Source organism: Protopterus annectens, chromosome 3.part0 (genome assembly GCF_019279795.1).
Source record: "Protopterus annectens isolate FY-2018-M chromosome 3.part0, PAN1.0, whole genome shotgun sequence".
Taxonomy (NCBI): domain Eukaryota; kingdom Metazoa; phylum Chordata; order Ceratodontiformes; family Protopteridae; genus Protopterus; species Protopterus annectens.
Window position 1 is genome coordinate 215,209,762 of NC_056731.1, and position 17,560 is coordinate 215,227,321.

General features: G+C 42.0%; 1 protein-coding gene across 1 annotated transcript in view; it reads right to left on the reverse strand.

The window, feature by feature from the left end:
• DNAH11 (dynein axonemal heavy chain 11) overlaps positions 1 to 17,560 on the reverse strand; it is a 4,606,558-nt gene that overhangs the window by 3,210,972 nt on the left and 1,378,026 nt on the right. Inside the window, exons 29-30 of the mRNA XM_044065542.1 lie at positions 1,169 to 1,321; positions 740 to 973 (exon numbers count right to left, since the gene is read on the reverse strand). Coding sequence (XP_043921477.1) covers positions 740 to 973; positions 1,169 to 1,321 — 387 coding nt within the window. The remainder of the gene's footprint in view (positions 1 to 739; positions 974 to 1,168; positions 1,322 to 17,560) is intronic.

A 17,560-nucleotide genomic window follows, 5' to 3' on the forward strand; every position in this document is an offset into this window, starting at 1 on the left:
TTTGAAAAAATGGACTGATATGACTTTCATGTCAAGCAGGGGACAAATAGGTCACAGGGCTTTCACGTTGACTAGGGAATGAATGGATCTGGCTCTAACTTCTATAATGGAAATAAATTGGTTAGCTGAGTGCAGGGATGGGTACCTGATGGTGGTCATGGGATGCGAGATAAAAAAAAAAATGTGTCAAATGCATGCCACTTTCTTTTTTTTAAAAGGGCTCCTAAAAAGATTGTGGGTTGAAATTGTATCTACACTCATCTAGGGACACCCATCTGCTAAAAAAAGATCAAACCACGTGACTAAGATATGCCTCCAATGGATTCTTATTTACATTATGAATTCCTGCAGCAATGATGTTAATAATGAACACCATTCCATCATCTCCATTCCCACGTAAGAATCTAGAACTTGTAGTTCTGCAAACATATGTATATTTACTGATGCTAAAGCATTCTGTTAGTGGATGCAGTGGGATTACATGAGAGAAGACTACTAAATATGAAGCCAAAAGTATCAAAAGGATACCACCAATGAAGATTAAGAAGTAAGGGTGACAAGGCCAATACAGGTGGTGAAAAAAACACTAGCCATCAAGTAGGAACCACTGTTCCAGTTCACTCATCCTGTTGTCATCCACACAAAAATGTATGCAAACTGTAGGACACCAGTAAGACCATTAGTGTTACTTCAGTCTGACTTTACATTAAGGTTAAATGTAAATTGTTCCCAAACTTACCTGTTTCTTGTTATAGTCTTTTAGTGCTGTTTCATATCCTTCCTCTAGTCTGTCAAAAGCTATTCCTACATCTGTGGTCCACCAGATCTGTGAGCCAGTGAGTGCAGTCTGAGCTGGGTAGTCAAAAACCCATTGTTCTCTGGGTTTTTCTTCATAAGCTGCTACAGCCTCAGTTATAAAATGGCGGACTGCCTCTCGCATGCTTTTTTCTACACAGGTAAGCCAGTTTTCCACCTTAAAAAAGCCAAACAAGTTACATTTTAGTCCAACTCAAATATTTCACCCAGTTATTCAGCAGTATCTGCTCTAACTATAACAAAAATAATACTACTAATAATATTAATAATAATAATAATAATAATAATAATTAAAATAGTTTGCAACTTCATTCTATTTCAGTGAGAAGCAGGACAGGACAACAAATGTTACCTGGCCAATGCATTTACAGGCCACTGGGAAAGGTACGTATTCTTTTTCTTTGCTGTACATTCCAATAGCTGTCTTTGTAAGTTGTCCATATTTATCATCTTTAAATGCAAGGTCAGCCATGCTATCAAACAATTTGGTTAGATGACATGTCACCTGAGGGAGAAGGAAGATTACGTTAAACAGTTTAATTCAAAAGGAAACCATCAAAGGACTAAACAGCCAAGCATACACCAGTATATTCCCAGACCCTAATCCAGAAAACAGAATAATATCCAGTTTCAAAAACATAAATAATATTCCATATCATTCATATTAAAGGACAACAACTTATAAGTCCAACTTCTCTTATCAGAAAGCATATCTTCTAAGAACAGAATGATTCATTACACTGTTAAGTATGACTTGGATAGTTCTCTCCTTATTACACACTAAAATAACTAGATTTATCATTGTAACACCATGTTGACTCTGCATGAACTCTCATACTTTATTCAGGAATTTGTATCCTTGGTTCTTACATCTTACCACCCACTGCACATAAGATTTTTGGTCAAGGAAAAGTCTATATTGCAATGTATCTGTATCTCTGCCTTTTGCCCTTTCCACTGAGATCATAAAGCTGCTGAGTCTTTTGGAATGCAAAATGAGTGTGAAGAGAAAAGCCAGCTTTGTTATTAATAAGCTAACATAAGGAAACTTGAGATATCTAACTGATTATAGGTCACAGGAAGTTACTAGGCTATTGGCCCTGAGGCCCTTATAAGCCTAGCCAAGTGTTTAGCCCATGCATAGGCAAATCATCACCTGATGCCCCTGTCCAGCAGGGATATGGGTAGAATCCCAGGGATGTATTTTCTATTTCCCATCCAGTTATCCAGGTTGTGCTCAAAAAGGGGTAAAGATGTACTCTGTATGACATGGAGAGGGAGTCTATACCATAGATGGGGGAGTCTCTGGGACACATATCTGTCTGGCCAACAAGTCTTATTGATGTCACAGACCAGGCTGAGGCCGAGTGTGTGAGTTACTCGAGTGGAGCTTGACTTGTGTATATGCAGCAGTTTCATTAAGGTGGAGTCCGAGATCACCTTGTACGCTAGACAGAGGTCACCTCTGAGGAGTCTGTATGAAACAGAAGAGAGGGATAGGGCTTTTAGCCTATCTGTGTACGGTAGATTTCTGAGGCCCTGGATTCTCTTGGTGAGGAACCTCTGTGGTCTCTCCAGCTGCTGCATGAGGCGTTGTGCTCAATAATGGGCCTTAGAAGGAAAGAATACAGGGATGTTATGACCTCCTTGTCCCTGGATGTGATACCCTTACTTATGAGGTGGGCCATGTAGAAAGCTTTCTGTACAATGGAAGCAACATGGTGGTCAAAAGTCAGTCTGCTATCAATCTGGGTTCCCAAATCCCTCATTACTGACTACTAATAAGTGGATAAAGTGGAGAAGGATATTTTAGCTAAAGAAATGTTTATTCTTTCAAAACAGAAGTTCATTTTTATTTTATACTTTGTTGATCTGGTTAGTCCCACTAGGCTAATAGACTCTTTTCAGTGGAGACCTGAGGTGGTATTTATACTACTCAGATAAATTTGGTCGGGCCACTGGGGAAATTTCCCTACTCTTTTAAGATTCTAAAGCCACCTGTGCTACCACCAATTCAAGCCAATGGAACCTCAGTTTAATGTCTCATTTGAAGAATGACACACTCAGAAATGCAGCCCCTTATGCTTCACTACTGTGTCAAGAATCTTCTCTACCTAGTGTGGGAACAGAACGTACACCCTTCTATACAAAAGGCAAGCATGCTAACTGTTACACCACTGATGGTACTTACAGGATAGTGACATTACATCACTTTTTACTGATAAAATAATAAAAGGTCCATGCAAGACTGATTACAAAGATGGCAAACAGAATAAATTAAAGTAGTCCCTAATAAAAAAACACAAATACTCTCTTAATAAATTCTTATGTACAGCAGCAGATCAGAGCATTACCATTCTAAGTTAACTCACCAACCTGATGTAGAAGGAAGGACAGAAATGTCATATTGTGGGAATACAGAGTATAGTTTGGGAGCAAAAGAGTCTTCATCTGAATAAACAAAATCATATTAGTCTAGAAAGCTCTGTAAGGCCATTATGGAGGCAGAACAATTTATAAAATAGTACTAAACATGAAGAACAATGCAAGATTATTACTACTACACAAAACTAAAGATACCATCATTTGTTTAAGATACTGACTATACTGATGCTGTAAGGTACTTCACATGTAAACAGACAACTTCTTAAACAAGGAGCTGAAGCTCATTAAAATTAGATTTAAATATTACAAAAGGATATCTACAGGAGGAAATCTTACAATGCTTCTCACAGAGAAGTATTTTCTCAAAACACTCCACATGAAGCTATATTAAATTGTGAATTAATAAATATTTTTGTGCAATAGTTTGGTATTATTGACATATTTTTTGTTCATAGGTTCATACTAGGCTATCTGCCCTGGGGCAATTATAAGCCTAGCCCGATTCTGTATGGCTTACGCCACCCCTTGATTTGAGTATACTGTGCCCTTTTTAAGGTTTAGTTTACTGTGCCTCTGTCTAATAGTGACATGGGAGTAATCCCTGGGACAAACCTACGATCCCCCATCCACTTATTGAGATTCCTCTTGAAGAGATTCAGTGAGGTGCTCTGCCTCACATGAACTGGAATTCTATTCCAGAGCGAAGGGAGCCTCTGGGTTATGAACCTGTCCCTCCAGCAAGTTCTATTTATTTCTGTGCTGAGGTTCAAGTCCCTCGAGCGTGTGGCTCTAAGGGATTTAGATTTACTGAGGTGGAGCATGTCCATTAATTCTGGATTTGACATAGCTTTGTATGTCAGGCATAGATCGCCTCGAAGTAGGTGGTATGCAACTGAGTAGAGCTGGAGTTTTTTTAACCGAGCAGCATATGGCATCTGTTTGAGACCCTTGATCCTCTTGGTGAGATACTTTGGGGTCTTTCTAATTGCTGCAGGTGTCGGGTAAGGTACATCCCAAAAGGGGCATTGTATTCTATGATGGGCCTGATGAGGGATGAATAAAGGGGCACGATTACCTCTCTTGATCTAGATGTGAAACCCTTCGTGATGAGGTGGGCTATGTAGAAGGTCTTTCTAACCACTTTAGCAATGTGGTTTTCAAAGGAGAGATTGCTATCAACTTGGGTCCCCAGGTCCCTAATAACTTTCTCTGTACTTAATGGGTTTCCGCCTATGTGGTAATTTGTGGGCACATTGTTTCTGCCAAAGGGTATGACTATACATTTTTTGGCATTTAGCTTTAAACCATGGTGCTGGCACCAGTTATCTGTCTCTGTGAGACCTTTTTGAAGGATGTTTGTGTCAGCTGGAGAGTTGATTATGGTGCCCAGTTTGCAGTCATCTGCGAACTTGGTGAGCCATAGTCCTCCCACGTTTGCCTGTACCTCGGAAAAGTATATACCGAACAAGAGTGGTCCCAGGACAGAACCCTTGTGGGACGCCACTTGTGACCGGTTTCGAGTCTGACATGGCTCCAGCAACTCTCACTCTGTGGGTTCTGTCTTTGAGCCAGTTTGCGACCCATCTTGTGACATAGGGGTTTATATTTAAGATGGATAGCTTATCTATGATGCCCGAGTGGGGTATTGTGTCAAATGCCTTTGCAAGGTCCAGATAGGCTGTGTGGACTACCTTCCCTTCATCTATGGCTTTAGTGACTGTTTCAAAGAAGTCAACCAGGTCCAAAAGGCAGGATCTGCCCTTGACAAAGCCGAACTGGGTAGGATCTAGTGTCTGTAGGTCCCCAGTGTCTTTGTTTATGAGCTCCATGATGATCCTCTCCATAGCCTTGCAGACTAAGCTAGTCAGGCTTATGGGGCGATAGTTTCCAGGGTCCATAGAGGCTCCACCTTTGTGGAGTGGGACCACTGTTGCTGTACGCCATTCTGTGGGCACATATCCTGTAGTGAGGCTGAGATTGTATAGCTGTTTTATTTGAGGGATTAGTTCCTCTTGGAGTTCATGTAGGACGCAACCTGGGATGCCATCTGGTCCCATGGAAGTAGTGTTTTTTGCTTTGGAGAGTGCAGCCTTCACCTGAGCATCTGAGATGTTTGGGAGGCAGACCTCTGCCGGGATAGATACTTGCTCTTTTGGGGGGGAGGGGGTGGAGAAGTTTGCACTGAACCTGTCTGCCAGGATATTAGCGATGTCTGTGGGTTCAGTGTATTTTTTGTTGTTTAGAATCAACTCAGAACAAGTCTGGGAGTTGCATCCCAGGTTTCTAACATAACTGAAAAAAGCCTTATGATTGTCTTTGGTGTCCTGTGCAATTTTTCGGTGTCCTGTGCAATTTTTCTCTCAAAGCTGGCCTTGGAGGATTTTATGAGGGATCGTAATTTTTTGCTAGTACTGATCAGAGATGCCTTCCCTATCAGGGATTTTGCTCTATCATGTAGTAGCTTCCTCCTTCTGTTGTACAGTTTATTTATGGCAGGGGTCCACCAGACCGGACGCCTGCCATTGGATGATTGGGTCTTGGTTTTGTTTGGGATAGCATGATCCATGCATTCCTGGAGATGTCCGTAGAATGCATTTATATAGGATTATGCAGTATGGGCCGTAGTTTCCACTGGTCCTGGGGCCTTGAAGGATTCCACTTCGGTTTTGAGAAGTGAGAAGTTCGCTTTTGAGAAGTTTTTCACTGTGGTTTTCTGGGCTGGGGGTGGGGTCGGGATGTGGACATCCAGTGAAATTAATTTATGGTCTGATCTTACCAATGAGGGATATACTTCTGGTGTGGGGCACAGAGTCCCCATGTTGGTAATGATCAGGTCTAGTATGTTGTCCCCTCTTGTGGGAGTGGTGACTAGTTGCTCCATAGCATTTGAGTTTATAATTTCCAGGAATCTTTGGGCTAAGGTGCTGGGGCTTGAGTAGTGCTCCCAGTCAATGTATGGGTAGTTGAAGTCGCCCAATGTAATAGTGTTCGGAGAGATCTTCATGTTCTCCAATGTTTTCAGGAAAGCTGAGTGGGATTCCTGACTTTGAGAGGGTGGTCTGTAGGATGCTATAAACTGAAAAGCAGTCTTGCCCACTGTTAGTTGCACATGGATGGTCTCCGATACTTTGTGCAATGCCACTAACCTGGAGGTGTGGATATCCTTGATAAATATGGAAACTCCCCCTCCTTTTGTGGTTCGGTCCGGGTTTTGGGGCCGAAAAGTATGATATGAGGTATAGCCTGGTAGTGCTGGGGTGCTCTCTGGAGCCTTGAACCAGGTTTCTGTCACTGCACAGATATCGATGTTCTCCATACTGAGGAGAGCTTCAAGTGCGTGCATCTTGAGGTTAAGACTTCTGGCGTTTAGCAGCATTACCTTTAGTTTCGTGTTCCTTGTGCTGTCTATAGGGGTGGGTTTGACTTTTGAGCCTTGCCTAAAAAAGGCACTATGGGGGTGGCAAGAGCCTTTGCCAATATCCGAAAGCCCAGTGGTGACAGGTGCAAGCCGTCTCTAGCGAAGCAACGTGGCTTGTCGAGCATGTCATCCCAGGCTGACAGACACTGGATCCCCTTTGAATGACACCAAAATTTTAGCCAATTGTTAAAATCGATCATTTTGTCTTTGTACTGTGGCATCATTCTAGGTGAGGGTAAGATGCTGCTCAAGGTCAGGGTCATACCAGCCTGGGCTACATGATCAGAGAGCTCCTCTATGTCTCTTTTCATGTAGTCCAGAGAGGTACATCTCAGGTCATTCACACCAGCATGTACAATGACTGAATCATATTTGTATTTGCTTTGGAGTGACCTGAGTGCTTGCATTATGTGTCGGATCCTAGCACCCGACAGGCAGCTCACCGTGACCTTCTCTTTATTCAGCCTGGTGAGCGGGACGTCAGTGTGTCTGACAATAGAGTCACCTATAACAAGAGTATCAGGTGTGTTATTCAGCCTTAAGGGCTGTGGCTGCTTGGCACACTGACTTTGTGGGTTATGTGTTGTGTGTGTTTTGTTTTGAGGTAGCGTTTGCTTGGATGTCTGCTTTGGAGGTCTCTGTTGCTTAGGTAGATTTTTATTTAGAGCCTCCGAGTATGTTTTTGTGTATTTATGTGTTTGGTTCACTGATGTGGTGGGACTATGTGATACTGGAATTGTGTTGTGTGAGGTTACCTTCTCCTCCTGACTGGTTACACCAGTTTTGAGATGAGAGAGCTCAGCCACCAGTTTGGCTAAATAGTTGCATCTCTCACATATATTTGAACCTGTTTGGAGAAGGAGAGGGTTGTCCGTGTACATGAGACAGTTGTAACATTGCCTCAAAATTCCCAGATTCACCAGCTGGACTGGAGAGGAAACCATTGACTGACCTTTGGACATGCTAGAGTAATAGGGAAACTGAATTTAAGACGGACCAATAGAGGACAGGGTAATCATAGAGAGTATAAGAGTAAGTAGTGCTTCTGGTTTAATAGTGCAAACTTGTAGGATTACTTAATTGGACCAGTGAAGGGCCTTAGAATGAGAATATGGTGTTTAAATTGAGAGATAGAGCAGTTCTAAGGGAAAAAGTGAAGAGCAGACTTTGTGGAGCCAGGAATAGTTTAAACCCAATTAGGCGGCACTGCCCGCTGTTGCGCTATGCACAAAAACGCGCAAAACCGCACAAAAGAGGGTTTTAAGAGAGGAAGATGAAGGAGTTTTGGAATTGACCCAAAATGGCCAATAAAACTACAGTTTCAAGTCAGTAACCACTCCCACAGGGGCAGGCAGGCTGCTCAATGTTTTTCACTGCCACTGATCAACAGAGAGACTTCCCTTTAGCCCAAGCAAAAAATGGCCTCACAGAAACTTACAAACAGTTCAAGAACAGCAAGCCTGTAACTGAACTTTTTTAAATCTCAGAAAAGTGAGAAAAAAGCAAGATTTTTTTTGTTTTTTTGTTTTTCCAGAGATAGCAGAGGTTCACAAGTATTAACAAGTTATAACAGTGCAGTAAATGACCCCACACAAGAGTGCTAGGCCAAAGACAGATAAAATACAAGTTTTGAGAAAAAAAACGATTTTAAAAATAAGTGCATACAGGAAATTCAGTAAACAGCTCTAGGTTGTGCTCTAAATACAGTTACTAATGCAGAAATCAAATTTACAAGCCAGAAAATGCTCAAAATAGGCGGCTATGCAGAAAAACGTAGCAAATAAACAGAGGAAAAATACTTAAAATCTCAAAAGTGGCTCCTTTCTTCTTGTCTTTCTTAGATCTAAAAGTTTTATACATTTAGTTAGGGTGTGAAGTTTCAAATGGCCAGTTGATAAAATCAAAACCTCCCTGAAGGCTCTCAACTAAAGTCATTATAATGAGTATGCCATTTTGGTTGACTATAACAGTAGTAGTGGTGGCTGATATGCCTTTGGTAAATGCCACTAGTTAGTATGATATGGTAGTTACATAGAAAGTTATCAGTGTATATATTTTTGACTCTCTTGATGCTAAGAATAATGATTTACTTAATGACCAGACAGATGGGATTTTAATGTTGCAAATGAAAAACAAACACATTTAGAAATTTCAGTACTGAAGTTGGCAGATTTACAGGCATGGCTGCTTGAGCGCAAAGATAAAGTTAGGCAGAAAAATACTTGTGTTAATGGAGTGCCAGAGACACCAAAAGGTCTGGACTATATGAAATACATAACTAACAAGATGAGTGACTACTCAAGTATTCCTTTTTTCCTTCTCAAATCTCTTTTTGAGTATTCAGTTATAAGAAAAAGAAAAACAAACACTAAAACCACAGCAAAGTTATAACAATAAAAAACATCAACAGTAAAATGAAAAACAGCTGTGACATGAAAATATCATTCAAAGTACAACTATAATGCAAATATTTACAAATAAGCTGCATGCCTTGAGCAAGGAATGGGATAACAGGTTTTTAAGAAAGAGGGTGAAATGTATTAAATTATTTAAATATGATATTCTAATGTATAATAATCTAAGGACATGAAAATTTACCATATACATATTTATGTGGTAAGGATAGTGTTTATAATTATAAATTTTCCTTGTTATTTCTGTAGCTCCAACATTATTGTCCAGTATTCCATAAAAGAGGAATTACTTGTTTTGCTCTGTGAAGTGATTCTAAACACCTTGATATATTTGAGAGTAAACAACTTACATCCATCTCAGGTAATAATGTTTAGATCTATCCAATTTTGTGTAACATGGCATTTTGTCAACATGAATACATGAATTAGCATATATGTAATCAATAATCCATGACCGGGTTTTGGTATCACAGGATTTATCTATGGCTGGTGTGGTTTGATCACTAGGGTGAAGTTCGAGTGATCAAACAAAGCTAACCATGGGTAAATCCTGGGATTCACACCCAGTTATGGATTATCTCTATTATACAATGAAATTACATAGGAAAGAAATTCCTTACTTTTCTTAAATAATATCATAGTATAACAGTATTTTAGTGTTCTTACTCTACTCTGTAGTGATATACTGTGCATGAGTAAGACACATACTGTACGTATGCATGTTTGCACATTACATCAGTACAGTGCAGTAGGTTAGACAAGGGTTTTCAAATAAAAAATCTTTTTGTTTTGTTTTTTTGATGACACACAAGGTATGTGGCAAAGAAATGAGGAAAATCAGAAGCGTTCTGCAAAACTCTGGATAGTTGAGAGAAATAGTTGCCAGCAATAAGACTAATCATACTGTTCATAACCATACTACACAACTGTTACAATTTTGCAGAACTTCCCTGTTTTTTCTGATATTTAACAGTCTGTCTGTTAAAATATATTTTGGATGGCAATAAGGAGCACATTCCAATAGAAAGTCTGCTGCTCAAGAAGACTTAAGCAGCAGTACTTCTTTCTATTGGAATATGCTTGTTTCACAATAGGCACACAAACTGAGTGTCCAATTAGCATGCACGTTTTGGAATACTAAAAACCTTTTATTGTATAAAGATCATTATGTGACATTGATATATGGGTATGATAGAGGACTGCAAATTCCCTAGTAATGAGCTCCTTATTGCAATCCTGCCGATTTGATCTATGCTTTAACTTATTCCAATGTTACTGTGTGAAATGGCATTCAAAGAAGATATTATTTAGATCTGCATTTAAAAAATCACATGCATTAAAATAGATTGAGCATAGTGGGAAGTAAGAAGTCTTTTTGTTGGTGTCACATAAGCATTTACTGTCTATAATACATTTTTAATTCAATAGATCTTAGATTTGTTTGGATTATATCATTCATTTCATTGCCCATCAAAGATTTGTCTATTCTGGACCAACAGGATGAGTAAATTAAGGTATCTTCATATTTGTATTTAATAATAAGTTTACATGATGTGGATTCAAGTTTCCCTGAAGTTAATGCAATCCATAAGTGTTATCTTAGTGGCCTCTGGAAGCTTGATTTTAAATTTTTGTTGTATTACTTATGATTTAATTCAGAATTATCAAATATCCTTTAGGGAAGTCCAATCTAATTCTCAAATCCTCTACAGAAGTTAGACCTCATCCCCCACCCAAGGATAAACCTTCAGACTGTTTTGTCTTTGATTAGAAGAAAAGAAAACAGATTTGGTACTTTATTATTCACTCTAAAGTTTGGATTCCTGTTGATTGTCTTAGTAATTCATATTGGTCTTTTAAACTTAGAATATCTATTAGTTTACCAAAAAAAAATGCAATTTTAGAAGATATAAAAATAAAAGGTATGGATTTACCACAACAATAGATCTGTGTTGTCTGCTTCAGTCGTTCCTCAATATGGGTTATTGCAGCCATATCAGATGTGACATTGGCCACTCAAACTTTGGATCAAGTGCTCAGCTTCCTCCTCTTACCCATTACTCTCTGCACTAAGAGAGAGATACCTCAGACTGAGTTTTCCCCCATACCAGAATAAAGGAGATTGCCCCTCATATGCAAGATCAAAAATCATATATTATAAAAATAAAATTGCTGCCAAGCCAAGAGCATGAAGAGTACATGATTAAACCAAGGAAATCCAGTACAATCACTCCAAAAGTCAAGAAGAAAACTTTTAAAAGAGGGAAGGAGGGAGGGAAGTAGCGGAAAGACAAAAGCAGACAACACAGATAGATTGGTGCAGTAAGTACATACTTTTCGCATCTGACATGGTCTCTTCCATCCCTAGCTACTAGCGTACTTGTGAGGTCTCCTAGAAGGATATTCCAGAACAAAGCTTAACCAAAGGAGGCTCTTGATCTTGACTGTAAATCATCTTGACTGTAAATCCAATTTATAATGAGATATGAAGGTATGATCACTGGATCAGGTAGCAGCAGCGGCATAAATGTGATCCAGCAAAATGCAGGAAAAGAAAGCTATAGAAGTATCCACAGATCTAGCTGAGTCTTAGGAGGTTTGGGCAAGGATAAATATTTCAGTTTGTAAACATGGGAAATACAATCAGATAACCATTGGGAAACTTCACTTTAGAATCCTCTTTTCCAAGTCTGGCTGAGGAAAAGGAGACAAATAATTGATCAGTCTTTCCAGTCTTCTTACTATGTTTTAAATAAAAATGTAGCTGTCAATATACATCCAGCAAATGTAACATACTCACCTTTATTGGAGAAGTTTGAAAAGAGAACAGGAAGGTTGACAGACTGATTAATAGTTGCCTCAGAAGCCAACTTTGGAAAAAAGATGGATTAGTTCTCAGAGTAACTATGTCCTTGTGGAAAAGCAAATAAGCTTTACTAGAGAGGGCATGTAGTTCTGAAACTCTCCTAGTAAAGTTGATGGCTACCAGAAACAAAGGTTTCTATGTCAAGAATTTTAAGTCAACTTTAGCTGCAGGATTAAAAGAACTGATTAAGGCCTGTACCAAAATACTGATGTCCCAGGGGGAGCATGATCTCTGAGCAGAGGTCATACAAGGAGGGTACTCCTAAAAAACCTTTGAACAGCCTAAGGGAGGTGATGGCATAATGATTTTTCCCAATATGAAAATTGGGGATGGCTGTAAAAAAGAAGTTATGTTCTTACCATAACATTCCATGTGAGTTGTTCATCTTGCCTTTGTTCTCACATGTGGGTTCGGAGCCGATCCATCGGCTCCGAGTCGGCCGCTTTCCAAGCTCTAGATCTCTTAGAAGCTCGAGACACAGTCCCTATCCCATTATGCTCTGCTGCCAAACCCCAGATCTAGTTTGCTGAACCCAGCAAGAAACACAACTAAGCATCACAATATAACAAAGTAACTATTTACAATTAGTTAAAAGATAACCTGGCTGACAAGAGGATACTAGTAAGATCAAACAGACCCCCAGCCATATCCGTTCTTCCAGAATATGGAGGTGGAAGGTAGGAGGTGTAAGAACAAAGGTGAGATGAACAACTCACATGGAACGTTATAGTAAGAACATAACTTCTTTATGTGAAGTTGTTCAATCTCGCCATTTGTTCTTACATGTGGGTAGCGTCCCAAGAACCCTAATCCTAGGCGGCTCACGGGAGTACATTCATGAGAACAGTGAAACCAAAGGAAGCCCTGTCCATTTTGTAATGAGTAATAAATGTATGAGGTTTGGACCAAGTAGCAGCTGCACAAATGGTGTCCAAAGGTAAACGAGCTGCATGAGCTAAGGACGTAGAAACAGCCCTGGTAGAATGAGCTTTCACTTCACGTTCTAAAGGTTGATGGGATGAAGAATATGCAAACTTTATACAATCAGAAAGCCATTTGGACAATGTAACTTTGGATACCGAAAGGTCCTTCTTATTGTCTGCATGTGAAACAAATAGTTGATCTGATTTTCGGAAATCTTTTGTTCTGTCCAAATAAAATCTCAATTGTCTTTGAACATCAAGCTTATGCAACATGTATTCCAATTTACTGGCATGATGCCTGAAAAAAGTGGGAAGTTCAATGGACTGGTTCAAGTTCGCTTCGGAACAGACCTTCAGGAGAAAGGATGGATTTGTTCTTAGAGACACCCTGTCGGGGTGAAAGACCAAATATGGGGGCCTAATAGAGAGTCCTTGAAGTTCAGAAACTCTACGCGCCGAAGTAATGCCCACTAAGAAAATTGTCTTCCAAGAAAGGAACTTCAACGGACAAGAAGATGTGGGCTCAAAAGGGGGAAGCATGAGTTGAGACAGCACCAAATTTAGATTCCAGGGAGTAATCAGATGTCTGATAGGGGGTTGAAGGTGATGAGTCCCTTTCAAAAAGGCTTTACATAATCTGTGGGACATAATGTTAGAACCTCCGCATCCCACATGGAAGTTAGATATGGCAGCCAATTGAACCCTTATAGTAGCGAATGCCGCACCACCATGGAAAAGTGAAGTAAAAAATTCCAGAATTCTATGAATAGGGGCGATAAAGGGATCAATACCAGGTTGAGAAGCCCAATGACCAAATCATTTCCATTTACTGTTATATAGTTTCCTGGTGGAGACTTTATGCGAGGAAACCAGAATATGCTGAACCGCTGAAGACAGATCATGAGACCTGGCTAGGTTGCAAAGTGGAGCAGCCAAGCTGTCAGTTTGAGGGATACAAGAGAGGGATGAAGAACTCCCGACGAATGATTCAGAAGGTCTGGCACTGGGTCCAGAACCCAAGGTTCTTCCACTTGGTATTGTTGAAGGAAGGGGAACCATATCTTCCAAGGCCAAAACGGGGCTATCAGAATAACAGTTCTTCCCAGGCTTTTGGCTTTCTGTAAAAATTTGGGGATCAGCGGGGATGGAGAAAAGGCATACAGGAGACCCAAGGGCCAATCGTGTACAAGTGTGTCCCTTGGGATATCCCTGGGTGGACAGTATAGGGCAAAGTAGCTTTTGCGTTTGGTATTCATCGGGGATGAAAAAAGGTCACAGCAAGGCTGGCCCCATTTGCGGAATATCTTTTCCGCCACTCGTTCTTTGAGGGACCAGTCGTGAGGCAACAGAATGGCTCTGCTCAATTTGTCCTCTATCACGTTGGATGACCCCGGGATGTGCATTGCTATTAGGAAGCACCGGGTGGATACAGCCCACTGCCAAATTCTCAGGGTCTCTCGGAATAAGGGATAAGATCTGGTTCCCCCTTGCTTGTTGATGTACCAGACTACTGACATGTTGTCTGTCTGTATTGCAATCGTCTCTTGAGGTAGAGAGTCGTGAAAGTGTTGCAACGCTAGGAACACTGCTCTCAACTCCAAGACATTCATGTGCAAATTGGATTCCATCTCTGACCAAGTACCTTTGACAGTTCTTCCCTGACACAGCCCTCCCCACCCTATCATGGAAGCATCCATGGTCACTGTGGCTGTGGGAGGGGGGAGTACAAACAGACGACCTACAGTAACTTGGTGGCTGTTCAACCACCAAAGGAGGTCTTTTTTGCAAGTATTTGTCAGCAGAATCGCGTGTGACATTGGAAGTTGTTGATAAGACCACTGTGTGAGGACTAACCAGTGGAGTATCCTCATGTGCATGCGCCCCAGAGGAACCACTATGAGAGTCGCTGCCATGGTGTCTAACAGCTTCAGAACTTGGAATGCAGGGACTTTCTTTTCCAGCAACAAAATGGATACTTGGTTTCGTAAAGAGATTACTCGTTCTTGAGGCAATCTGACCAGGGCGGTGGTGGTGTCTAGATCTGCTCCTATAAAGGAAATATGCTGCAACAGCAATAAAGCAGATTTTTCGAAATTTAAGGTTATGCCCAACTGGGAGCACAGGCTGATAGTGTAATCCCTGGTGTGAATCAGTTGATGCCTGGTGGTGGTGGTGAGGAGCCAGTCATCGAGATATGGAAACACCCGGAATCCTAAACATCTCAGGTGAGCCGTGACAACTGCCATGCATTTGGTGAACACTCTGGGGGCTGTGGTGAGACCAAAGGGCAGAGCTCGGAATTGGTACTGACTGGCCCCACAGCCAGAAACGTAAGTGATCTCTGGATAGCCTGGCCATTTTTATGTGGTAGTACACATCCTTGAGATCTATCGAGCACATCCAATTGCCCGTTTCGAGAAACGGGATTATCGACTGAAGCATGACCATCCAGAACTTTTACTTTTTGACAAAGGAGTTGAGATTGTTGAGGTCTAAGATGGGCCTCCAGACCCCTGTTTTCTTTGGAACTAAAAAGAACCTGGAGTAAGTTCTGGATCCTATTTGGTCCGCCGGGATTGGCTGGATTACTCTTTTTTTCTAGCAGCCTCTGAATTTCTATGGCTGCTAGACTCCGCAGACTGGATGGAATGTCTGGGATTCTTGTCTGAATGGAAGGGAATTCTGAAAAGGGAATGATGTAGCCTCTGGTGATTATGCTTTTTACGCATGAATCTGATATAATTCTTAGCCAGGCGTCTGGGTATACAGCTAAGCGACCCATGACTGCCTCCAGAGTAGGATGGTCGGGCCTCCTCTCAGGAGTGCTGATAGGGTTTGCCAGGGAACTGCTCCCTGTCACCCTGGTTCTGCGGACCCCCTCTGCCGCCTGGGTGGCATCTACCATTATACCCCCCTCCTCTGCCCCTGGAGGGGATTTCACTATGTGTGTTCTGGAAAGCTCCTTGGGACTTTCGCAACCACATTTTTCCACCTCTATGCCCTTTGGGGTATGGTCTAGTGGGGGTGGAAAAACGGACTCCTACGGCAGATAGAGTCTTTCCTTCCTCCTCACACCTAGTGAGTGTCTCCTTGACTTTGGGCCCAAACAAGGAAGAGCCATCAAATGGGGTATTTACAAAGGAAGATTTGAAGGCTTCCGCAAAGGAGCATAAGAGCATCTAGGACTGTCTCCACAGAGCTATTGCTGAACCCGCTGCCCGGCTCGATCCCTCAGCTGCATAAGAAATGAGCCTCATGGACAAGTTTACAATGGAATTAAGGGTGTTAAGCTGTGCCGTCACTTTCTGGGAGACAGCATCACCTGTGTTGCCCTGTAGAGTATCTCCAAGCTCTTTTAGGAGATCTCGTTGAAGACGGGTAAAATGGGTTAAATAGTTAAGCGATCTCATTGCAAATGCCGCAGAACTAAAGATGCGTTTCCCATATCTGTCCATCGTCCTGGAATCTCTATTAGGAGGATGGACAGAGGAAAAGGTGTCTGACATATCTTTCTTGGTGGCCGCTGCCACCACCATGGCATCAACTGGAACCCCTTTTCTGAGAAAGGACTTATCCTGAGGGCAGGTGATAAATTTGTTGGGCCTGTGAGGGACTGGTTCCATAGAATCAGGAGACTCCCACGCCTTTCAAGCGATCAAGTCCATTTAATTCATCAAAAGGCGGAGTAACCCAGGAGGTGGAGGGCTGAGACCCAAAGGCCTCCAGGAGCACCAACTCATCCTCAGTAGGGATAAGGGACTGCCAGTCACCCCTCTGCCTTAGTATTTCAAGGATGTCTGCAAAAGAGACATCCTCAGAGGAGGACCATGGGGACCCTTCTGATTCCTCCAAGTTGGTATTTGATGTTAAGGATTCCTGGGGGGAACCTAAATGCCTCCTCTTACACAGTCTTTTCCTGGGGACTTCATCAGTGGGGGCACCTGGTGAAGTCTCATTCAAGCAGGGGTCACCCAATGGGGATACCTGAGGCTCTGGTTCTCGGCGCTTAGTGGGAACCTGTGGTGTAGAGATAGAGTGCAGCCCTTTAGGGGAGGAAGAGGAAGGAACTGAAGAAGTGAGGGTCTTAGCAGACATGACCTTCCTCATGGTATCGAAGGCACCGGTTTCCCGATCCGAGGAGTCCACCAGTTCAGAAGAAGACGGCAGCCTCCCAGGAGCCGAGACCATGGGCTCTGAACCGGAGGACAGAACCGAGCTCATCTGGGCTGAAGCCCCAAGAGGGAGAGTCAGAACCGAAGTGCCGTAGGCTTCGAAGCCAACTGGGGTGAAGCTGCAAGCAATTTGGCCAGGGCTGGGTTCTCCAAAAGTCTCTATACCACTCGCTCCACATCGATGTCAGAAAAGGCACAGAAAGAATGGGTCAAAGGAGCTGAAGAAACCACTGACTTAAGGATCGGAGACTTCGAAACCTCCGACACCGGTTCCAACACAATGACTTGGCTCTGAGGTAAGATCTCGGTGCACGGCTCCAAAGGCTGTGGAGCCGATGACCGAGTCTTGCCAGAGGTGCTCGGAGCCGAAGACTTGTGCTCCGAAGACACCTTAGACGACTTCGACCCCTTTGTGGACTTGAAGGTCTGGGCAGTCTTATCCAATACATCCTGGAAGTCCGATTTCAACAGTCTTCTATCTACCAATTTCCTTCTCCTCTCTAATAACACCCTGCCACTGAAGGAATGGCAGACAGAGCAATCCTCCTGTAAATGTAGTGGGCCCA